The following is a 25,587-nucleotide window of genomic DNA, read 5'->3' on the forward strand; positions in this document are numbered from 1 at the left end:
TAACATTTGTTATTTGATGTTTCAGTGTGTTCTTCGTGTGACAGGCAGGTGGTGCCAGAGACTTTCCCAGAAACTGCTCTGACCTCAGACATGGCCATTTACAATAACAAAAATTATAGACCAGTGGGTGTTAAAAAACACTTTCCGGTACAACATGTTTCTCAGACAATTTATTGTGTGCGTGTGCCTGACGTCTGTCCTTTAGAGGAACTTAATTTATGATAGCAAAGGAGTTTCCCAACTCTGACCATGAGAACGTGCCTCACAACAAACTGGTCATTAGTTTGATCTTGACAGAATCATTCACTGTGAACGGACTTGCTTCACAGTGTTTGCATTCATAAGCGATGGTGTAACCATTGTAAAAAAAAAAAAAAAAGACTTGTTTTAGTAGCCTTGGTGCTAGATAGGATAGGCTGTATCACAGATGTGTCTGTATGAGCCAGTTTCAAATCTGAGCATAAAATCCAAAATATTTAACTGTTTTATTCTGAATAGTTCAAAAGTCCTCATTTACTCACAACAAAGGGTTTGGAACCACATGAATGTATGAATATATTTATATTTTTATGGAAAACAGCAGCATGAACAAAGAAAGCCATAGCGGTTAGGGTGACATGAAATAGGGCAAGTAAATAATGACAGAGCTATTTTTTATTTTAAAGGGAACTGCCACTCTTTTAGGTTAAGCAATGCTGAATCCTTTTTCTTTTTGGTTCTCTTTTTCACTTTTTATCTCTTCCAGATCTCTCTTCTTGCAGTGTTTCGGTGCGAGTGAACTCACCACAGGAGTGTCTCCGAGTCTGGAGTAGAGCAGGTAGCTGTGCAGGTCTCCGTGCTTCATGTAGGGAAGAATGACAACAGGAGACGGATAGCCTTCGCTCTCCACTGTCTGCAGACACACACCTATCACACAAACACAACCATATCAAACAAACACATTTCTCACATTTTCTGAATCCAGTGTCAGTCTAATGGCTCAGTAAAGTAACAGCACACTTCTCCTCATCAAACTGCCTGATCATTCATGTATGCATGACAAGTTACACTTCAAAGTTTAATTCTTAACGCATGTGATTTAAACAACCTCCTTACCCTAAATATGAACATATTTGTAAATAATTGTAACAATTGACCCTTCGCTAAGCCACGCCCGAAAACTGCCACTGGCCAACTGGCAACCGTAACTAGGCGCGGGAGGTCTGGAAAGCTTTCGAGCGAGGGAAACATGCCGAAGCGTTGTGCGTATGGATTGTGCAAATCTGATAACCGGGATCCTAAAAGTTTGGACGGGGGAATGGAATTTGTTTCCTTCCCGAAAATCTAAAAGCCAAGGGGAGAAATGATGTGCGTGGATCAGCAGTGTGAGAGCCCATTCACATCTAAATGTCCAAAGGATTAACAAAAACACCTATTGCTTGGAAATAATGGCGGTTCTTTGTTCATAATTTATATATTTTAACGTAAAATAAGACGATTAAAGACAGACCGAGGCTCACTGACATACTTTAAAATATATTTCAGCATTTTGTTAATAAACGGCCTACTACCCGTGACTGAGTAACTTTAACCCAATCTGGTGTTAGTGTTATTCCACAAGATTTATGGATAGGCTGTTTGATTTATAATTATTCGATTATTTTCACATTTCACTTACCCTGCTGTCCACGAACATAGCTGTTCCTCATTTTATGTATTTCCCATTTGAATGGTCAGTGTATGAGGCGCTGCTTGCGCTTGGACTATAGGCTTTAGCTTAAATTTTTATGAAATCATCCTCTAATCGGTTGCATATTATGTTGTGGATATATCCCTCAAATGCACACTGCAGTCCCTTTTGTCTTGCTCTCTCAGATATTTCACATGTTCGCCAAAAATGACTAATTATCTCATGGTGAATGTCTGACACCGGTGCATACACACTGTAATAGACGTGCCAGGCGCGAAAGCTTGTCAGGCGTAGCAACAGTAACTAATGGGAGGGCGGGGCTTAGCGAAGGGTCAATTGTAAAGCTACTATTAAGAACATAGCCTATTACATGACATGAATTTTCACGATCTAATCAAACCCTGAAGCAAAAAAAAAATCAAGTCTTGTCCTGCATTATTTCACACTGAATATTCTGTTCTACCTCGACGCAAAAGCACGGGTTAGTGCGACCATAATCAAGGAGAAGATGCCATAAGCACGACTACAGAGGCACAGACACATCTTATGGAGCGACACGGACTCAGTGGCCTGAACAGCCCTGCGGATAAATCCCCGAAGATGCCGACAATGGGGACGACAGAAGATGCGCAGCTAGACCGACTCGACCGACTGAAGGAAGACATGAAGATCGACCACGCCAATGGAGAAAGCTTTGTGAAAACGAGGACCCTGCAGATGAGCGGGACTAACGTCAGGACAAAGAATTCTGTTTTAAAAAAAAATTCATAAGCAGAGGCACAGATCAAAATGTTGACTTGATGTCAGTTTATATTTTGAGCTAATTCAAGCCTGTTTCTGTGATGACTACTGAAAATGACGCACTTTAAAAATTCTATTACAGTTTTTGGTGTCACTTTATTTTACAGTCCTGTTCCGCATACTTTGTACTTACTATAGCAATTACAACAACTGGGTTATAACCATAAGCTGTAAAAAATATGGACATAGTGTCCATGACGTCACCAGTGGGTGAAGAGCATGTTTTAAGCCCGAAGTGGCGCGTCACTCCCGGATAAACGAAAATGGGCAAAGAGGCCGATTAGCTGAAGTGACGTGACACTAACAGACAGCAGACAAATGGCTAGTGGTGACATCAGTGGCATCCACCTGTCACTCAAGTGGCCATGCCCTTAATTATGCAGAACTTTAAGGCTTAATATAATTTAAATGGATGAGTTGTAAAAAAATTCACCCTCATCACAATTGTCATGAAGGGCAAAATTAGCTATATAGACCAAAACCAATGTTTATACCTGGCTGTAAACTTGTTGTTTTTCTGCTGTAAAGTTAAGCATTTTAACATGGGGGTCTATGGGATTAACTCTCTTTTGGAGCCTGTCTCTAGTGGCCAGTCGATGAACTGCAGTTTAAGTCACTTCCGTGTTGGATTCAAGAGAGAGACCAGATGGTTGCCGCTTGGTTATAACTAGATACTAACCCAGAACCTAGCCCTAAACCTAATATTAACCCATGGACAGGTAGTTACCTTATATTACCAGTGCTTTCTTGGAAACGACACTGTAAGTACACATACTGTAAAATAAAGTGTAACCCAGTTTTTACAATCTCTAAGACAAATCTCTCAATACTTAGGTCACTTTTTCAACTCTTCACTCAGTGATCACATCAGCATCACTATGTCTGTGTGGGCTAAAGTCTGGATCATTTATCATTGATTTGGCACAAATGCATTCAATGACAACATCTTTCAAATTACATCACCTCTTTTCTCACTTAGACACAAACAACACCAAAACCCAATGAACCTACAGACCACTTTGCACGTTTGCATATTCTTTTCAAAACTATTAAACTTAAGTTCAAAACCTAGCATAATACAAAACTGAATAAGACAAATTCGCTACATTTCTACAGTAATACCATATTGAAATATATAAGTCTAAAAAAATTAATACTATCAAACCTATTAGATGTAACTGAACACCTACATAATTTAATTAACACAATTTTAATTTAATTAAAATCTATACAAAAGGGGAAAACTCAGGAATAATTTTGTACTGTCTGTAATGTAAACATGGACTATGTAACAAACTGCCGTCAATTGGAGAATTGTGTAAAGAGTTTGGAAGTATTGAGAAATGTGTCGCAGCGAAAAAAAATTGCAATATGTTGTTTTTACTAAAATATGAGTAAGTTAGACCAAACTAATCTACAAACTACTAAATATTAGTTGACTACCAATAGGAGTGGTGTCATGTGACCATCTACTGTTACTGTATTTGACGACATGGAGGAGAAATTAGCAAAACTTTCTTGTAGGTTTCTGTCAGGAGATTGTTTAGTGTTTTACTGAAAGTGTGACCCCACTTACCTAGAAGCCGCATGACATTCTGATGATCGAACTCCTTCATGCACGCTGCTTCTCTCAGGAAATCTTCCATTTCTGTGCGAGTGCAGATAGCAACTGACCAAAACACAGCAGGAGGATGAAGTTAGTTGGATGGAAATGATTGCATGTGTTTTCAGAGATGCTGTGGGCGTTTTTGACTCACTTTTCATGGTCTTCACTGCCACTTTGAGCACAGAGTCCTCCTGAGTGAGTAAACCCTCCATAACAGAGCCAAACTCACCTGCACACACACACACACACACACACACACACACACACACACACACACACACACACACACACACACACAAGCCTTTATCTGATATGATCGTGAGACCGGACAATACAGGTCACAGATCCCTACAGCAGTCATGTAACGCTCACCTTCCCCGAGTGTTTTTCCCAGCGTTAGCTTATGTCTGTCCACCATCACGTCCTGTAACTTTTGCTTGAGCTCATCGCTGATCCCCAAAGAGTTTACTGAGAAAAGAACGAGCCACCTGAGAGATTAACATCAGTTTTCAAAGCCTCTTTGAGAGCGTTTTCAACATCATGCCATACAAACAATATAGTCCTATTCCTTAGAGAGAATATTGTCTTTGACATTGACATAATACAATCACCAAGTGAAACACTATCAACCAAAGTGAGTTAAAGGTGATATCTGTTGGCAATCAATGCATGGTAATTAGGGTTGGGTACCGTTCACATTTTAACCGCTACCTTTTTTCAGTACTTTAGGCATGTTTACCTCAAAAACTGTACAAAACTGTAAGTCATTTATAGAAGTGTTATTGACATTATGCCAGAGCTGCCTTGGTTGCTGTATGCCATTGTCTATGATGAATGTGTTGAATATAAAAAAAAAAAAACATTTTAGTAATAAAAAATAAATAATAATTTCTATGAAATGTTTTGCTGTGAATTTTCTAGTAATCAAATGAAGACATAAAACATTAATCTAATTGATCTTTTATATGAAATTAAACTTTTTTTTGTCAAACAACATGCGGCACAACTGAGCTTTATACTGTTAAAATTAAAACTTAGAAGAAAAAGTGGGATTATTTAAAAAATATTTTTTGATTATTTAAAAATTAAAAAAATAATAAAATTATTATTGCTTTCTCTCACAAATGTTTTGCATTCCGCCGAGAAATTTGACATTGCGTCGACGTGATGACGTAATTGGGATCCCTACGGAAAACGCCACGGTTGCTGCAACATCCAGCGCCCTACGCCAGACTCTAAGACCCCAACTGACTAGGGCGGAAGCCTGCGTAGAGGGAGTTCAAACTGGTGTTCCGTTATAACCCACACAGTGGAACTTTTTGGATAACACTGGGTAAGCATGCCTTTCAAGGGGAGAGGGACGCTGCGGAAGCCACATCCTCCCCGAAGGGAGGTGACATGTGGAGAATACACATATGAACTGGCCGATTAGGGGCAGTACGACATATGGAATGTCAATGGGTTGGCTCCAGTCTGAGAAGGGAAAGACTACAGCAGGCAGTGACGGCAGAGCGGACTCTGCCAAGGGAAAGACACAGGCACACTGCAGGGAGCTGATCGTGGAAGAATTCGCTTATTGGATCGCCGCAGGGATCACCACATATGGAACTCAGCCTAGCACATGTTACAAGTATACGTGGGTGCGGAGGATCTCTACAGGATTCGCCTAGGTGGGGAACTCGACTGGAGCAAAAAAGCGCACGTATCCGCTCCATGTGGATGGGAGTGGCGCAGCAAGCCAACACTAGAGCGGGAACTTCGGTGTTACCGGCTGGTTGAAGCGAGCACACGTGAAGAAACCTGCTAAACACGTAGGCTATAAAACCTAGCAAAGTTGTTGTCGCCCAGCCCGCATCTCTACAGATATCTGTCAGTGAGGCACCGCAAACGGGACAGAGAAAAGCCAAGGCTGGGTCTGCCTCCTCCGAAGAAATCGCTTGCAGGTTCACCACCTGGTCAGAAGGGAGTGGTAGGAACAGAGGACAGAATTTTTAACTCAGCTGATTGCAAAGGGTGGTCTCTGAAGTGCCAAAATGACCAGATACAAATACCAAGAGGGTACAGAGAGTGGGCAAGGCGGATTTAGTCTCCTTGCCCCCCTCAGGAACCTGCCGATTAGGTCATTCTTTTCCAGCGATTTACGCTCAACTGCATCGTGATGTGCGGCGATAGCGGCAACATGCACTTTCAGGGTGGAGGGAGACAGCCTTCGCTCCAACCCAGCTTGCAGGAAGGAAAGCACAGCTCTGATCAAGCAAGTTCGGGGGTTCTCGTGGTGAGAAGAACCACTCAACAAACAGGTTCCACTTCAACGCATAGAGGCGTTTCGTAGAGGGGGTCTAGCGGAAGTGATGTTGTCGACTTCCGCTGGGGGTAGGTCACCTAGAACATTCGCGTCCCGTCCAGGGACCAGACATGGAGTTTCCAGAGGTCTGGACGCGGGTGCCATAGGGTGCCCCGTCTCTAAGAGAGCAGGTCCACTCTCAGAGGAATGGGCCAGGGAGGGGCTGTCGCGAGGAGCACTAGTTCCGGGAACCAGGTCCGGTTGGGCTAATACGGCGCAACAAGCAAGACCTGCTCCTTGTCCTCCCTGACTTTGCATAGGGTCTGTGCAGGAAGGCTCACTGGGGGAAACGCATACTTGCATAGGTCCCGGGGCCAGCTGTGTGCCAGTGCGTCCAAGCCAAGGGTCCCTTCGGTCAGGGAGTAAAACAACTGGTAGTGCGACATGTCCGGCTAACAGATCTACCTGTGCAGTCCCGAAGCGCCTCCAAATCAGCTGGGTCACCTGGGGATGGAGTCTCCATTCTCCTGGAAGCACCTGCTGCCGTGAGAGCTCGTCGGGGTCACAGTTGAGCAGACCTCGAGTCCAACTCCATATCAAGAAAAGAGATCCTCTGCCCAGGAGTGAGTTTGCTCTTTTCCCAGTTGACCTGAAGCCCTATGATCGGACTCGGGCAACGCTACACTCCCCGAAAGGAGGGAACGCAGCCAAATCGGTCGTCCATGCAAAGAACCAGCACGCTCCTTCGAAGGCTCCAACGGCGGCAGCGTTTTGTGAGGCTTGAGGGACCCACGGAGATTGCCTCAGCGGGGAAGCCTAACCGTAACCCTGAGATCACCCTGGCTAAGCGCTGAAGTAGGTCTATTCTGAGGTCCAGAATAGGCACTAGATCGGGGCATAGGCGAGGGGACTGCACCTCCCTTGAGGTAAGCGAGTCTCGATCTTAACGCTGCCATAGTCATATTCCCGCAATGGGAACATAAACTCTTCACAAAGTTGTGTTGAATTCCCAAACACGAGAGGCAGCTATTGTGGCCGTCTGCTGGCACCAGGGAACGACCGCATCCAGAAACTCACAAGCGGAATGACATCCTGAAAAGGACGCAGTGTCACGCCTGTGTTGCTCTTTTGTGAAAAAAAAAGCTCTTTTGTGACTTCTCACAATAGTGTTGAGACAACCAGGGAATGGCCGCTGTGTACACAGTACCCTTTTTAGGGGGAATGCCCACCGAACCGACACAGTGCTCTTGCTGTGACAACAGCAGTTGTTGAGCTTTGAGCTCGCGGCCACTCGTTGTACGCGCCTTCAGACCAACACCTGATGAGAAGATGAAGAGTCTCCTTCAATGCTATTTCAGCAGTCTGCTTCTCGAAGACAAACAGGAAGCTCGGCTCCGAAGTGGAAGACAAAGGTGCGTGCGCCCGCTTCCTATTTATACCCGCGCTGCGGTGCACGTGACGCAAGGAAATGTTCATCGGCTCGTTCTGTAGACACTCGAAGATGATAGGGCTCCCTAAAGTGATCGTAACGTCGAACGTGAGCGACTGATAGGGAAGTGCATTTAGCAGCAGTGTGTACGCGGCCAAAGAAAAGTCTGAAGAACCCTATGATGTTGCAAGATTGTTTTGCTCTATGAATGAACCCTGAATGGAAATCAAGATAGAAGGGGAGTGAGAGAAAAAAAAATTATGGAGCTTGTCCAGATGACGTAAACCCTCCACCTTTTACTACAAAACACTCACAGCTCACATTCATATGAACGCCACCATGACCGTCCTCTCTCACTATCTCACAACACATGATGTCAGGCTTCCATGGAAATCTCTGGATCAGATACCAGATCTTGAGATAATGCAGATGTTTCTACTCTAGAGCAACACTCAGCTTTTGTTTCAGTGATTGAGCTCATGACAGCACTGAGATATGCATGAGAGTTACAGTATAGCCAATATATGTAAATACTTTTACACATCTCATTTACTTTCAACTCATTCTCATGACACAGGTGAGGTAAAAAAAAAATTAAAGTTGTAGGAAACATTAGAAAAGAACAAAACAATTCAAATGCACTTGGATGGATGTCTATCCCTGATGTTAAAGGAATATTTCAGGTTAAGAGAAAGTTAAGCTCTCTCTCTCTCTGTGCTTACTGCATGTCAAATTTTGCCAAATTGGACACGTTCCTGAGTCAACATATTTTGTTCATTCCTGTCATATTTTGTTCATTCCCAACATTCCTGTCCGAAAATGTAGTAGTCCTAACCTCATCCCAACCCCTAAACCTAACCCTACTCATAACTTATCCCTAAAATCAGAGGGAAATGATAGCTGATTAACACTGACGTAGAAGCACCTTACCCTGGTTGTAAGCCTAAACTTGACATAAACTGAAAACATTTCCCTCAAATCTGATTGATTGATTATAATGTTGTTCCAGGAACATGTCTTACTTGGTGAAATCAGGTTCATCTGTGCACATAAATCTACTGTATCTTTAGGAGTTTTAGACCATCAAAGTGAGGTCAAAAATAGTAAATAGAGGACATTTTGTCCGGTCCTCTCTTTCTGAGACCCTTTTAAACGCCTGTTAAAGGAACTTGGTTTTAGGGATAAGGTTATATTAGGTTTAGACATTTAGTTGTGATGGGTAGGGTTAGGTTAAGGAGCTAGAGATTGCATTGTGTCAATTAATGTCCTCACAAAGATTGATGTACAAGAATGTGTGTGTTGGGTTCTGTCAGGTTTTAAAGCCAACACCCATTTATCATGTTTCTATATTATTATAAAAATCTTTTGGTCTCTGGTTTTCAATTCTCCCTCTTTCTATCCAGTTTTGTTGCTCCTGCATGTTGAGGCACGTCAGTGTCAATCTGTCCCTGTAAGTAATAGATCCAGCAGTTTGAGGGTGAAATGTGATGCCAGGTTATGAGTGCATGCTTATTTCCTTCAAACCTCTCCCAAACAACAGTGAACACATCTCAAGTGTACTCAGAAGCGAGGTTGACTAATCTTCCTTCATGAAAAACTCTTGAGACCATTAACTTGCATATTTTCCTCACATCATCATGAAAGTATCCATTTTATGACAGTAAGTTTCCTGAGAGAAATAGCACTGCTTACAAGACAGCAAAATAATTGTGTTACAGTTTAGGTTTTAGTGTTCAGTCTGTGCAAATGTCATGCTGAAACTCAACTTTTCTGTCAGGTGGTGGTGAGAGTCAATACAACACAACACTTTTCTTTGTAAAGGCAATAATGGGAGGATATAAAATACTAACTCAGTATGTTAACCTTACCATGACATCATTTACAGTGTAAGTAAAAGGGAGATTTTCAAACCTACAATTTAACCAGCAGTATGAGTTTGGTAAAAACTTAAACTAGAAAGCCCATCTAAGACGTGGAGTTGAAGCCCATCTAAGACTTTCATTGATCCATTTTTGACCAAGTGTTACTGTTCTAGTTACAGCTTCATGTGCAAGTAAAGACTCAGAATCAGAAAGTTTCATATATGGCTAGAGAAAAAGCAAACTCACGTGTAGCTTCTGTCGTGCGTCGGCTGTACGTGCGACGAGCTCGGTATCGAACCACTAGTTCACCACTCTCCATCATGGGTTCAAATGCCTCACTGTACAACACATACAAATATACATCTTTCACATGAAACAGAACCCCTTTGTGTTTTTCATTCATTTATTCAGTCAATGTATTTTTTGGTAATGTTATATACCTGTATTATACCTATAGTAAATGTTACTAAACAAAAATATGTACACTTAACAGATATTCAACATTATCTCATTAATTAATTTTACTAAAAAGAATGATGCCTGACCCCATGGAATCAAAATTATGTTGCAATTAAAACACATTCCATCATAGTGCTAACACACACATACACACACTTACATTCACACTTACAGCTACTGACAATTAATGTCTCCAATTCAGCTGTGCAACATGTCTTTGAACTGTTGGGAAAACCCTAACCTGCACAGGGAGAACACGCAAACTCCTCATGCAAGCTAATGTTATGACAGTCAGGAAAGAACTCCTACAGATGTGTGCACTTTAAATGCACAGTGTTCCTTACTTGGCAAATAAACTAAAACATTGATGACATCATCTCTAACTCATGGGTGCATACAGTTTTTTGTCCAATAATGTAACAGCAAGCTGCAAATTATTTCATCGGGTCTAGTCAATTGTGGAACAATTTGGGTAAAAAACAATGCAAGATTACATCTTAAGAGTTTATATCTTTAAGAGGACCTAATGAGCCCTTTTATAAAGTATTTTGGGCTCTACTAAAACAGGTTTCATACTTGAATGTTAAAAAAAACAGATTATTTTCTCCATATTCTCCATTGTTGCAGCTCCTCTCTTCCCAGTCTGTCAGTAATGCTCTGTTTAGTTCCTGTTTCTATGAAGCCCCTCCTTCTGAAAAGCACACTGTGCTCTGATTGGTCGGATGGACCGCTGTGCTGTGATTGGTCAAGTGCTTTGAGTGTGTTTGGGAAATGTCCCGCCCCTTACCATAACCTCCAGTTTCAACACACTACTGACTAACTCAACCAGGCCCGCCCCTTTATTCTGCATATTGATTATTTAAATAAGGAATATTGTGATGTGTTTGTTCTCGGAAGAAACTCAAGACTACAATGGAGGCGTTTCAGGGAGTTCAGAAACACCGTTTGCACTACACTGCTTTCAACTAAAATCCAAAAACTTTATATGCGGTTTGGCAATTTATTTACGCAACAACAGTGTTTTGGGGGCCTGAAACGAGATTTAAAGTGCAAGTTTTTGAAAACAATACCGTTATCGTCTTGAAAAATGCAAACAGCATGCAAACATGCAAACAGCAACATTATATGAACATGTTGAACAGCAATATTAGATTAAAGTCCCCATGTGGTGAAAATCAAGCTTTGATTTTGTTGTTTATATGTCTATGTGGTGTTTTTAATATGCTTTAATGTATGCTTATACCGTGTGTAAATTCATAAGTCGACAGCATTGCTGAGTATTTTCTCTTTAAAACTGCAGTGAACCAAAGACAGTCTCAAAAACACGGTTTGAAATCGCTGGTGTTTCTGACGTCACAAACTACCTTGTAACCAATCAGATCAACGTGTGATCATCAACGAGTGGACCTCTGAGCTGAGTGAGTGAGTGAGTGGAGGCGGGGCTCATTTGCATATTCATAGAACCACGTATACTAAATGAGGAAAGGGTGTAGAGTTACAGTCAAGCTATTTTAAGGCATGAAGACATATTTTTCAAGAAAATTTTTTTTAAATGTTAAATTTTTAAATGTCATTTTGGTGATCAAAGATGAGTTTAAATGGATAACATTATTGACTACAGGGGGACTTTAGCATGTAAAAAAGTATAATAGCCTTTAAAAGCCTTTCATTTTTAATCAGTCAATCATTTTCCTGACATTTTTTAGTTAAGTTTAATAGTAGCATAGACATCTCTGCTGTTAGAATCCTGAAAGGAAAAACAAAGAAAATGTGTGTGGCCACTGAATGGAAAAGACAGTGAAAGCCTCATCACCACTCACCCAAAGCGCGTCTCCTTCCGCCTCAGCCTGGTCACGTACACAGCCAAGAGCACAGCTAGAGCGACAGCGACGGCGATGGCCATCACCACGTACCACCAGTGCCAGGAGAACGCCGGAGGACTCGAGAGACCTGATGTAAAAAGACAATTATGTCCATTTAAACGAGTATAAAGAGGAAATACATGTAAGCACTGATGTGTATGTATAGCTTTGTTTCAAAACCTAGCAAACTGCCTATTAAACAGGGTTTCAAAGCATGACAAAGCCTCTGACTGTATATTGTATTTTCTGTCTGTGCTTTTGTTTTGTAGAAAAGAGTGGTGCTTTTCCTTTTCCATCTCTACAAAGCTATGAATGGCCCCAATCAGAATATCTCACCAAGTCTCCACATTAGAGAAATTAAGAGTCTGTCATATATAATAGTGATCAGTGTTGGCAACTTAGCGACTTTTCAGACCCATTTAGCAACTTTTCGAAAAAGTAACTAGTAACCAATCAAGCGGCATTTTGGACCGCTGGTAAATGTAGTCAACCGCTACTGTATATCATACTCTTTTCCATTGTCTGACAGAAAATATGCAAATCATAACAGCTTTTTTGGATGATCGACTATATATTATATTAAAATATAGCATATGAGCACGTATTAAGAGAGAAAACAGATGTAAAGATCCAACAGTTAGCACATCATCTAATGACATTTAGCTACTTTTCGAGCAGGCTTTAGCTACTTTCCATTGAAAATAGTTGGCAACACTGATAGTGACTGATATACTGTTGCCTTGAGTTGTCCTACTCACGTTGCGAAGCGGTGTGGCGCTTCTCATGGTCAGTCATTTCCTACAATCAAATTCTGACAAAATCTAAAAAATTCTAAATATAAGCTGCTACAAATATGAATGCACTGAGATCACTCTTTCTACAGGTCTTCTAGACGGATGTCAAGCTTAATAGGGATTTTTGCTTGACAAATTCTTCTTCCTGAGAAATCTGAGTTACGAAACTTTCTGTTCCTGATGCCGAAATGCTAGTCCATGCGTTCATGAACTCAAGATTATTATAATGCACTGCAGGCTGGATTTCCTGTAGTCTCTATAAACAATCTGGTTCCATTTATTCAAAATGCAGAAGCAACAGTTATTACCAGATCTGGAAAATGTGTCATACTTGTCCAGTTTAATCATTGCTGCATTGGCTACTGGCTCTGAATATAAACTCCTAGTTCTTTATGTTTTTATTGATTCATGTATTGGCCTCTCTCCTCTTGTTGCTCATTGCTGCCTTTCGCTTGTCAGAACCGTACACACACTTGGCAAATGGTTACACAGATTTTAAACAGGTCTGAAATCTGCTGTAGTGTCAGTGGCTAGTTATAGTGAGCCCTACATTAGAAGAGCATGCATGACTTTGTATTGCAGACTTGTTGTAAATTAGTCACGGTTAGTTTAAATGACTGAAGAAGTCATGATCTGATCTTTACAAACAATTGTGAAATTAAACAAGAGCATCTAGTTAAATCACACCAGGTTAGATTCAAACCTGGCTTGCACGAATAAATAGTGTTGCACGATGCTCACCAGAGCAATATCTGACGTGTCTTAATATTTTATCATGGTCATCTGGACGCCTCAAAGCACATCTATAAGAGGCTAGAAACTCTCTCTCTCTCTCTCTCTCTCTCTCTCTCTCTCTCTCTGTGTGTGTGTGTGTGTGTCTGCTGTTCCCTGACCAAATGTCCCCACAAGGATAGTAATACCAGCAAATCTTGACCTTATGCGGACACATATTTTTTTGTTCCCCATGAAGAAAACAGCTTATAAATCATACTAAATGTAGTGTTTTGAAAATGTAAAAATGCAGAAAGTGTCCTATGATGGGTAGGTTTAGGTGTAGGGTTAGTGTAAGGGGGGAGAATATACAGTTTGGACAGTATACAAATCATATGGGTAGTCCCCAAAAAAACATGGTAACCTGTGTCCATGTGTGTGTGTGTGTTTTGTTCAGTGTCTGGGGGGGCGTGCGCGTGTGTGTGGGTGTGTTTTGTTCAGTTGGTCACTGGTTGAATTAGCTCATTAAATGACCTCAGTGCAAGATGTCCATATTTGCAACATGGTGTGCTGCTTCTAGAAATCGCCCTAAAGTCTCTGTTTCTCTTTAAACATGCCTCCCACTCAACATAACTCCTCACAGGTTCTGTCTGCAACTGCTTTCCTTTCATTTCATTTCTTTCTGTTACTTTCTTTCCTTAATTTGTCTTTTTCTTCCTCTTTTTCTGAGACGGCAACAGCAAACAGAAAACATTTCAAGAAGGGCACTAAATAAGGGAAGTTAAAAGGAAAAGTCCACTTCCATATATTGTCTGGGTCCGGATTTCTTGTGGCACCAAATCACATATATGTCTGAAATCACTTCAGTAAAATAACATCTTGATTAACACATACAAATGTAAAAAGCTTTCTTTCAGGGTTAGGTTAGGGTAGAACAAATAGAATTAGATCAATATAAAAAGATTACTGAAAGACTAATAAAAGTCAATGGGAGGTTCCCACTCGTATGTACATGTCACTCACCTCTGGACTGCCCGGTTTCTGCAAAACATTGCAAGAAAAGAGACCATTAACACTGAGTGGACATGTTTGACCAGCATGTGAGTATTTTAGATTATTGTGTGTCTGCTTTCATACCAGGATGAAAGAGCGTGATGGTTTGGAGGGGCGTCCAGGGTCCCTGTCCTGCACCGGTGTACGCACACACTCTGAAGGAAACATTCGATAGGGGTGCTGAGAGGTTGACAAGCAGCTCTGTGTCCAAACCCGTGTCCACCAGAACCTGCCAGAATGGACATATGCAGACCAATCAGTGATACGATGGGCCCTATTTTAAGGATCTATAAAGTGCACGGTGCAAGTGCACTTAGGATGTGTCCGAATCCACTTTTGCTAGTTAAACGACAGGAACAAAAGTAGGCGCGCGGCGCATGGTCTAAAAAGGGTTGTCCCTATTCTCTTAATGAGTAATGGCTGTGTTTTGGGGTGTAACGTGCAATAAACCAATCAGAGTCTCATCTCCTATTCCCTTTAAAAGCCAGTTGTGCTCACAATATGGCGGATTCGCTATTTACATGACGAAATCTGTGTGTAATAAACAGTGTATGCGTATTGTGGACCCGTCTATAGGAGCATATTACTAACGCGCTCTTTAAAAATTTTTATTAAACTGCGTTGGGTTGAAACTAAAAAAAAAACACTTGTGTTGCGCCTGGCGCTGCATTGCAAAGGGTGTATGATAGGGCCCGATATGACAACAAATTAACCCTGCTGAATTAAACAGCATTGCTGGTCACCGCAATAAGGTATGTTCTTCATACTGGGACCTGTGTGGGACCACTAGACTGGCTCAAACCAGCATAAACCAGCCTGGAACAACAGGGAATTCATGCTGCTTTATGCTGGATTTTCAGCAAAGCAAATGAGAAGTTCGTTCGAGTCAACATTAAACACTGATTTCTGTAAACTGATGGATCGACACAGCTATTCAATGAGAGAAAAGAATGGAATGGAACCAATTTGATTTCATGTTTGAAATAAAGTCGTTGATGTCAATTTTAATTAAAAATCCCAGGGAATAAGATGCAATTCTACGGAACATTTTTGCTGGACTTAACAAAAAAAAGGTTTCCCTTTCGTTACAAAAATAACTCAATGATAGTATAACTTGGCAATACAATGGTACTGAATGATACCATAATCATATACACCAAGGTATTACAATGTCCAAAACAAATGGTCCTTTCTCCAAGATTAAGGAATGGAAATCCAAAGAGATAACAAAAAGATTGTTATCGGTGCGTGGTCCTAGTAAACCCTACGTTATGGGTTCAAAATGTCTGAAATCCTTGTCTGAAGGAACAGGAAAACAGCTTATAAATCATACTGTGATGTTTTTTATGTACAAACACAGAAAGTTGTGTGTGAAGGGCAGGTTTAGGGGTAGAGTTCGTGTAAGGGGAGAGAATATACAGTTTGTACACTATAAAAAACATTATGTCAATGGTAGAGTTCCCATTAAACATAAAAAAACAATGTGTGTGTGCGTACGTGTGTGTCTGTGTGTGACTGTTTACGGTTACCTGTTCCATACTCGGCCCACTGTACTCCATCATGTATCCCTGCAGTTGGCCATTAATCTTTCCAGAAGGTTCGGACCATCTCAGGAACACTTCTGTCCCGTTCACCACAACCGTCACATTGTCTGGGGCCGAATCCGGAACTAAAACAAATAAAACAACAAAAATGATCTAAACTGTGTGATAGGAAGAAAACCAACAGAACCAACATAGAACATCTACATTCTCGGTGCTTATCAGTGGGTAAGACGTGTAGATGCCCTAATTTCTGAGAGACTCGATTTGCGATCATGCGTTCATTTCATTTATAAAGTTTAAACTCATTCTTCTCACACACTCATTATTGCGTAGTAAATTTAGAGGTTTTTGTATAATATACCTGATCCCCTGGCTCACATGTTATCTAGCAAACACAAGTAGTGAATGGGTCTGCCGAATATTTTTCCTGTTATTAAGCCATTATCTGTGCCTTTCCGAATCAGGTATTTTCACTTGAGCTCATGTGTCCCAATAATGAGTTTCAAAGAGAGAGTCTTTACTGAAGAGAGAGAGAGAGAGAGAGAGAGAGAGAGAGAGAGAGAGAGAGAGAGAGAGAGAGAGAAAGCTGTGACAAAGGAAGACACTTACTAATAACGAATCACGTATATACTGTACATCATATGCAAGAATATAGCAGACAAAATGTCACGTCTTTTTGTTTAGTTTTTTGTACATAGATTTTTTTTTTTATTTCAATGAAATGAATGTACTATACTTTAGTTTTATCATGTTTTTTATTTAATAGTTTGTATTTTTAGTGGATTTTATGGTACTAAATTATATTTACTCTGTATTTAATCTGAATCTTGAATGCTTTAGAGCACAGACTGAAGTTTGATCTCTTTTCAAAGACACTTGGAAGATTATTGCTGAAGTGAAAATGCACAAAAATACTATTTTCAATTTTTATATGAAATATGTACTTTCAAAAACACATTTTACTCTAAAAATGCAAGAAAATCAAAGCCTTACACTAGTGACACTTGTCCATCGCCGCCACACTTACCAGCAGATTTAATGGCATGATCTCTATATTGATATATTAACTCATTATTATTACAATGCAAAATAACTGTACATTTCCAAGATGAAAACTACATGCCATGGACTTGTGATATGGTGTGGTCATGTGACAACAATGTAAAACATTGCACAAGGCCTAGTGTTGCACTCTTTCACATTTTTAAATGAATACATAGTATACGTGTTCTCTGCGGTATGCAGCAAGTGGTAAGATTGTATTTCAGTCTGAACATATTTTCACTTTTCATATATTCTGCAAGTGTAACAGAGAGCCTCTTTACTTTTCTCTCGCTTTCTTAGTCAAACTCATTGCACTGCAGCCGTCGCTGTGTCTAATCCAGAGCAGCAGAAATAACAACACACACTGGAAATGGCCGCAGTAATGGTCTGGAAATAGCTGTGTGTGTGTGTGTGTGTGTGTGTGTGTGTGTGTGTGTGTGTGTGTGTGTGTGTGTGTGTGTGTGTGTGTGTGTGTGTGTGTCTGCCATAGTTTTAGTATATTTTTTTCTCCATTTCAGGTATGATAGAAAGCTTATTCTCTGTCGCTTCACCCAGTAAATCTTCGCCCCTGCGCTGGAGACGTTGCGGATCGTGGCGTGGCATTCAGATGATGTTATCAAGAGGAGTTTCACGTCTGATTGTTTCCACATGTGTCTCTGGCTCATGGCTGTGAAAATACACTTTTGTCAAAAGCGCTCTGCCTTCCTCTCCCATTTCTACAGCCTAACCTTCTCTCTCAAGAACTTTCCTTTTTGGAAATCTTCTTTTAAATGTCCAGTAGACAGTTCAAAGAATCCAGGATAAATAGAGGGACAGGAAACTGGCTGTTTCAAAAACTGGAAGGACCAGTAGGTTTTGTTGGGGTTGTTGCAGTTTTGATCCTACTCTATTCATCACTACTTAAAATATATCCAGGCCATGTTTTACCAGTAAACCTCAGTCAGCATTCTGATCTCTTTGATTATGAAACTATGAGTCGTGTGTTTCTTAGAGCACATGTGCTGCATTACAAGGCCTGAACCTCAGTCTTAAAGCAATTAGTCACAAATTGCGTTGTTTACTGTTCGCGGTTGCACACGGTGTAAAATGTGCTTTCAGAAAGGTTTTCTTTGACTGTTCTCTCGTGCAGACAGGGCTGTGTTTACAGGAAAATACGCCACGTACACACACTACGGAAAAACTTGCCAATTAACCTTTTACTGCTTAATCCTGTTCTGTACACACACACACTTCAGTGATTCACGGGAGTGACAACCAAAGTAACCAACCGAATTAACCCAAAAAATGCAGGTAGACACAATCGCATTCATAAAACAATGATATACAGTGAACTGAACTGAACAACTAGTTGTTAATGCCATATTTAAACAAGTATGGGCAAGAAAAACACAGGGAAAACGGTGACTCATTCTTGTTGCCAGACCTTGCCAAAAAAAGCCAATAATAAATCAAAACAAATCCAAATTCTTCATAATGAAAATGAGACCAAAATAGCTTATAATAAGTGAGATGGCAACACTTCAAGAGTGTGCTCTGTGAAAAAGCCTTCAAAGCATAAACAAATCATGAGCAGTCAATCATCACTATTTCCGAAGTGACTGGTATTTCATAAACACAGAGAACGTAATATTTAGGGGATTCACTCCCGTATTTAAATGTGGTTAGGTACATGGCCATAGCGGGGCAGACTGTCACTTGTAATATGACAGTGTTAGGGAATAACCAATAATAACTGACATTAAATTGCGTACTTTTTCAGTAGCAAAATAATAACTCAGCATTTTTCAAAACAATGTACATTTTCCAGTTACAGTAATGTTGTCGTTGTTACATTGTATTTTGAAGGGTCATTCCACCGGTGGAGACATGAATATGTATTGAAAGTGGGTCATATATGTAGTAGCATAGTATCATAAATTTCTAATTTAGGACCTTCTTGGCCGACAAAAGGCAGAAAATGACTTTTTAGTGCTTGTGGATTGGAGACAACAATCCCCATAGTGCATTGCAATGCTCAGTTCCGCAGACCACTCCCACTACAATAGCTAGCTTAACTGCAAGATATTTGTGCAATGAACCTGCCACGTTAGCGTGTTAACAAAATGAAAATAAACTTACTTTACAGAAAGACGACCATTTGACTCTGTAGGCTTTGGCTGACGTTGCCAGTTGAACTTAGGTATTCTAAAGTAGGTCCCCAGGACGCCGCTATCCATATGGGGTGTGAAACTCGGGTGAGCAACAACACACACGTCCGTGTCATCCTCCGATTCCGTAGCACCGCTGGAATTCTCGGCAGCAGACAGACTCTTGTTCTGTGTCCATTGGCGCACAGTGAGAGCATAGGCACCACCAATGTGCCGCAGCTCGAGCCATTGCGGGCTCCTCGTCCGCGGCAAGCAGATCCTCTGCATCGGCTGTGGTGACAGCAGCTTCAGCCGCCTCCGGTTCCTCCATAGTCCTCAGCTGCTCGTCGCTATACTGTGGCTCATAAAGGTAGCCACGAACATCCGTTTCTACCATAACTTCGTCAAAATCCAGATCCTCCATAATGCATCCGTCTGCGTATTCAGTACCTTCGTCCATATTTTCAAAAAGTTTATCCCGGTGAAATCAAACGCACTGGCACTGATCCGATAGGTCTGTTCGCGCATTAGGTCCAACCCCCTATGGGCGGGTTTGAAAGGGTGGGAAGTAGTGCTTGTAGTCTTCACAGAAATCCCCCCCTTTTACACTTCCTCCTACAATGACGTAAAATGACGATTTTTGCGTCATTGTAGGAGGAAGTGAAAAAGGTAAATAGAGGATTTCTCTCGTCTCAGGGGAAAATGAAAGAGTGTTGCACGACCATTCAATAGTATGACTGGATTTCTAACAATGGAAATCTTAATGCAAATGGGTGGAGTGACCCTTTAACATGCCATTTTACAGCTGAAATGAGCAATCAGAAATGCTCTGTTAAAACATCCTCGAACGTGGCACTGAAAGCCTGATATACTGTAGTGATTCAGTCCACACAGCTCATTTACAGGAACATTTTCAAGATCATGAGGTAAACTGTTCATAACTTATAAGAATGTAAATGTATACCTAGAAATGCAATGTAAGTCACTTTGGATAAAAGCGTCAGCCAAATGCATAAATGTAAATGTAAATAACTGGTCCACTACTTTAACTTTATACGTTTATGGCGTTTATAGCTTGTCCAGCACTGGTGGAGACGAGCAGATGTGATTATGATTATGTAAGTTCAGCTCACAGGTTTAAGTTAATCCGTTCAAATAGAAAGTGCCAAACCAATTTCGTTGGGATATCAGCGATCAGCTTTGTTTTCTCTCTCTCTCTCTCTCTCTCTCTCTCTCTCTCTCTCTCTCTCTCTCTCTCTCTCTCTCTCTCTCTCTCTCTCTCTCTCTCTCTCTCTCTCTCTCTCTCTCTCTCTCCTCCCTTGGGGAATGTGGGACTCTGGGAAACTAGCAAAGAGTATGTTTTTTCTTCTTCACAAACCCCTCCTCTTTTTCCTGTCCTATCCATCACAGCAGTCCTCTGCCCCATTCACTTTTCCCACAGTGTGTGCATGTCTGTATTTCATTCCTTCTCTTTTTTTTTGGGCAAGAATAAATCAAAGGTCATGTGAGGTCAGGGCAGATGAGACAGGGGCCGCTACATGAAACGGGGGAGGGACAGAAGTCAATGTAGCGTGTTTGGGAAAGCAGGACATTCTTTCTAGAAGAGAATTTGTAGGATTAGTCGAGCAAGAGATTAAAAAAAATATTGCTCAGAGTTTGCTCTTTTTTGTAGCTCAAGTGAGATGGTGTTGTTCTCAGTTAAAGGATTAGTTCACCTCAATAATTTACTCACCCCAATACCATCCAAGATATCCATGTCTTTCTTTCCTCAGTGGAAGAGAAATTATGTTTTTTGAGGAAAACATTTCTGGATTTTTCTTCGAATAATGGACTTCAATGGCAACCAGCGTTTTGAAGTCCAAATCAATGCGGTTTCAAAGGTCTTTGAAGAGCTTCAGCGGACTGTGCACGATCGCAGCTGAGGAGGAGGAGGGGCTTATCTTGCGAAATGATAGGTCATTTTCAAAAATATATATATATAGTTTTTAACTACAATTGTTCGGATTGAGCTGATCTGCAACGCGCTCATCACGTTGAAAGGTCACGCTCGATGTCGCGGACGCCGGCGGAAGTACCGCCCCACTCGACCGTGCGAAGGAGGATAGTTCAAATTGTACTGGTCGCTTTGTAAACAGTGGGGCGGTACTTCCGCCGACAACGGCGAGATCGAGCCTGACCTTTCAATGTGATGATGTAGTTGCGCGTTGCAGATCAGCTCAATCCGCACAATTGTAGTTAAAATTTTTTACAAATTGTAGTTAAAAATTGTAGTTTTTAAAATTGACCTATCGTTTCGCTAGATAAGACCCTCTTCCTCAGCTGCGATCGTGCACAGTCCGCTGAAGCTCTTCAAAGACCTTTGAAACCGCATTGATTTGGACTTCAAAATGTTGGTTGTCATTGAAGTCCATTATTCGAAGAAAAATCCAGAAATGTTTTCCTCAAAAAACTTAATTTCTCTTCCACTGAGGAAAGAAAGACATGGATATCTTGGATGGGATTGGGGTGAGTAAATTATTAGGAAATTTTCATTTTGAGGTGAACTAATCCTTTAGGTATTAAATTTATCTAATATGTTTCTTTTAAAATGTTTTTTTTTTGGGGGGGGGGGGGGGGGGGGGGTGGGGGGGGTAGTAAAATTCAAATAGACACAAATTAAATATTTGTTGACACGCATTAGAGCTATAAAATTAATGTAGCAACTCAGATCATTTAGTCTTGGAAGAATCTGAAATATTTGAGTTTATCAGATTTAAAAATATCAGATTTTTCTCTCATACATTGCACACTTGTGATCAGTTGATCAGCAGAACTCATGTGTTACTTCCCTTAAAGAGTTAGTTCATACAAACATTTAAATTCTGTCACCATTAATTTCCCACAAGTCCATAAGAACATTGATCAACACACATACACACTTCTAACGTGGTGAATGGAGGGTTATTCTCGTGTGTCACGCAAGAACGGTGTGTATGTGGTGTGTCACAAATTAAATGTTCATCATATAAAGTGATATGTCTTTAAACCACTCCATTCATATGGATTACTTTTACTGTATCTATTCGAAGCCTGAAGGTTTTGGTTGCGTGAATTTTCAATGGATGGGAAAAAATATCAGAAAATATGAAAAATAACAGAGGTCTTATGGATCTGCTGTGCAAATATGCATACTGCAGTATATGATATCACACATTTGTAACGTGGTATATACCAACAGATAACCCACATCTAATTGGTGATTTTTCTTGTAGGGAGAAAGATTGAGAAAAGCAGAACAGAGAGAGAGCAAAAGAGGTGCTACAGAAAAGCTTTGAGTCCGCCACTAATAACCAAAAACAACAACACACCTACACACACATATAAACACACACACCCCAGTACAGCCGTTCACGACCAAAACCCTCTCCTGGAAAAAATGAAACATTTCCTTCTCTCCTCCATTATTCCTGTCTCTCGCCCCTCCCACATACTGACACAGCGCTGATGTAAATTATACACTGGAGATTGAAAAGTCGGATAAAAGTAAATATGGTTAAGCAGAAGACATAGGGAAAGAGAATCACAAGTAAGACCTTTTTAAAGACAACATGAGATGGCATTACAAACCCATTTTACGTCCATGTATTGTATAATATGTGTCAGTGTTTGTTTCACACTCATTGTGCACAGTGTTGTGAGTGCACCAGATGTGAGTGCACGCGGAGCCAAGAGTACATTGTGTGTTGGAGCACGTAATGTAAAACCCGTAGTGGAGTTGGAGCGGAGTGATTATAGAGCAGTGATGGACAATAGCTGTCGCTCCACTCACAAGCTTGACACTTCGACTTCTTTTGGAAATATGTTCATTGCTACAGAACAAGTATACAAAGTGGACAAATTTTGGACGAAATGGAAGCTTTAGCGTTAAGTTCTGCCAGGAAGACTCAATTGCTACGTCACTTATTACCTTCTCATCTATCCAATCATGTCTAATACTTGCGGTATAAAAGACCGGTACTTACACATGTCTGAGTTCACAGATGCTGACGCAAAACAATTACCTCCATCCTCCCCACCACCACCAGGAAGGTCCCTTCCTATACCTCCCAGGGGGTCGGCTGCACCCCTGCCTTCATCTTCAGGCAGGAAATGCAGAGTCCGGACCCTCGGATTGCGAGCTATGGACGGGGCCTACGCCAAATAACTTTATTGCTTGCTGGGCTATCAATAAATGTATTTATTGTTACAGTATTTATTCTCCCGAGTCTTTCTGATAGAACGGTTAGTTACTCAACATTAACTTAAAGGGATAGTTCACCCAAAAATGTAAATTCTCTCAGTACTTATTCATTTCCTTCTCTGTGGGCCTTTGCTGGTCATGTGGCCGACGCTGGTCATGTGGGTGATGCGTGTGACATACAACAACAGATCATACGCTGTTAAACTACTAACCTGACTCGAGGCCCAGAGAGAAGGAAATGAATAGTTGTAATAAAGTTATTTTTGGGGTTCTTTTGCGCACGAAAAGTAATCTCTTTGCTTGATAAACTTAAGATTGAGCCACTGTAGTCACTTGGACTATTTTAAACGATAATAACTTTAATAACTTTTCGGGGCTGGCAAGTGTCAATCGCTTAAGAAGCCTATGGACTAGTATGGAGGAGTGATCCAGCTCTCAGATTTCATCAAAAATATCTTAATTTTTGTTCAGAAGATGAACGAAGGTCTTACGGGGTTGAACAACATGGGGGAGAGTAAATACTGACATAATTTACATTTTTGGGTGAGCTATCCCATTAACTCATAATTGTACTGGAGTACTGTACATAATCACAGCTATGATAAACTGCAGCCTCGTTCCTATGGACAACTGATTTCCTGTACAACAGCGCACAAATGTGTGAAAACATCAGAAAGGATGCATTTTACTATGCACAACTAAACCTATGATGTGTATTAGGAAACACACAGTCAACTCTGATTTCACGAGTTTGCATGTACAAATAATTAGATAGAGTAAAAGAGTAAGGTTATTTGGCGTGCTCTCCGGGGGGTTGGCTTCGAGCCCAGAGTACTCCCTGTGTCCCGGGCTGGGATAGGAACTAGCGAGAGTGAGGAGTCGGGGGGGGGCGGAGGGATGCAGGAATGACTGTCGAGGAACGGAGGTCCTGACACGTGTTGTCTAACTCCAATAGAGTTAAAAATTTGTGAATCGGCTGTGTATATATATATTGTATGATTGGGTAGATCATTGAAACGTGTACCTCCCAAACTTTGTTAAAAAAAAAACATCATTTTGTGTTGATGTTCACAATTGCTTCATCTGGATATTAAGGATATTATATTGAGAGCTAATTGAGTATTTTAGCTGAAGTGTCCTGCTTTCCAGCGAACAACATCCCATGTGTCTCTTCTAGAGATTCAGAAGAGACTTCAGCAATATCTCAGATTGTGCTCAGATTTCCCAAGTCTATGATCAAAAGTCAGATATATGAATGTGAACATTTCTCATCAAAATCTTTGAAAAAAAGTCCTTGAACTATGCTCTCCACATTCATTTCATAGCTCTCAAATGTATCCACCAAATGATACTGCAAGAATAATGACTGTTTTCAGTCAGGCTTCCTGAACATCTGTTATTGGTCAGGTAAACCGACAGCTCCGCCTCAAAGTTATGCCATTGAGCTGATGCTGCTGTGATTGGCTGGGTGGAGTGATCAAACAAACACATCAATGTTTTGGAAGTGCTATAAAGTCCAGCTGTTTACATTGAAAGACTCAACCTACGAATGGCTATTTTTTTGCTGTCTCTTCATTTTAAGCTGGGATATGAAAAAGTATTCTAACGCAAAAAATAAAACGAAATGAATAAATGAAAGAGCAATCACTGAGGAATAGTGTTTTTCAGGAGCTTGAAGGAAATTCTTCTTGTGCTTGCATTAACTCGCCAGCGGCCTCATTTATAAAGCATTTTTAACTAAAATCTAGGCCATCGTTCATAATTTATAAAAACAGTATTTGACGTGGAAAAGGGCTCAGTGCCATGTCAGACATACTTGGTATTTGGAAATGTAATCAATTCTCGCGGTTCTCAAGTAAAGGGTTTGGACGGTGACTGGTGCTCTTTTATATGTTAATGGCATTAATTAGGCAATCTGAAACCATTCAGCTGCGCATCATTTTTATAAATCATTTGCTAATTATAGATTTCACATCCGGAAGAGAGACGCATACATGCTTTTTGTGCGTACATTCGTTCTCCGAATCATACGAACGCACATTTGAGAAATGATCGTAAGATCAAATGTAGGACGGTTTCTATGCAACATTTTATAAATAAGGCCCCATGTCTCCATTACTTTCT

The 25,587-nt window shown here is 40.8% G+C and overlaps 1 protein-coding gene across 2 annotated transcripts in view; it reads right to left on the reverse strand.

Moving 5' to 3' along the window:
• axl (AXL receptor tyrosine kinase) overlaps positions 1-25,587 on the reverse strand; it is a 53,107-nt gene that overhangs the window by 9,781 nt on the left and 17,739 nt on the right. Inside the window, exons 8-16 of one of the 2 annotated variants that reach the window (XM_077207523.1) lie at positions 16,060-16,199; positions 14,615-14,759; positions 14,501-14,518; positions 11,931-12,060; positions 9,898-9,989; positions 4,449-4,544; positions 4,228-4,305; positions 4,047-4,139; positions 785-906 (exon numbers count right to left, since the gene is read on the reverse strand). In XM_077207523.1, the coding sequence (XP_077063638.1) occupies positions 785-906; positions 4,047-4,139; positions 4,228-4,305; positions 4,449-4,544; positions 9,898-9,989; positions 11,931-12,060; positions 14,501-14,518; positions 14,615-14,759; positions 16,060-16,199 (914 nt within the window). Of the gene's footprint in view, positions 1-784; positions 907-4,046; positions 4,140-4,227; positions 4,306-4,448; positions 4,545-9,897; positions 9,990-11,930; positions 12,082-14,500; positions 14,519-14,614; positions 14,760-16,059; positions 16,200-25,587 lie in introns of both variants that reach the window. The other variant, XM_077207522.1, reaches the window with a different exon arrangement.

Source organism: Siphateles boraxobius, unplaced genomic scaffold (genome assembly GCF_051911475.1).
Source record: "Siphateles boraxobius isolate OS27281-9 unplaced genomic scaffold, OSU_SipBor_1 6, whole genome shotgun sequence".
In the NCBI taxonomy this organism is placed as follows: domain Eukaryota; kingdom Metazoa; phylum Chordata; class Actinopteri; order Cypriniformes; family Leuciscidae; genus Siphateles; species Siphateles boraxobius.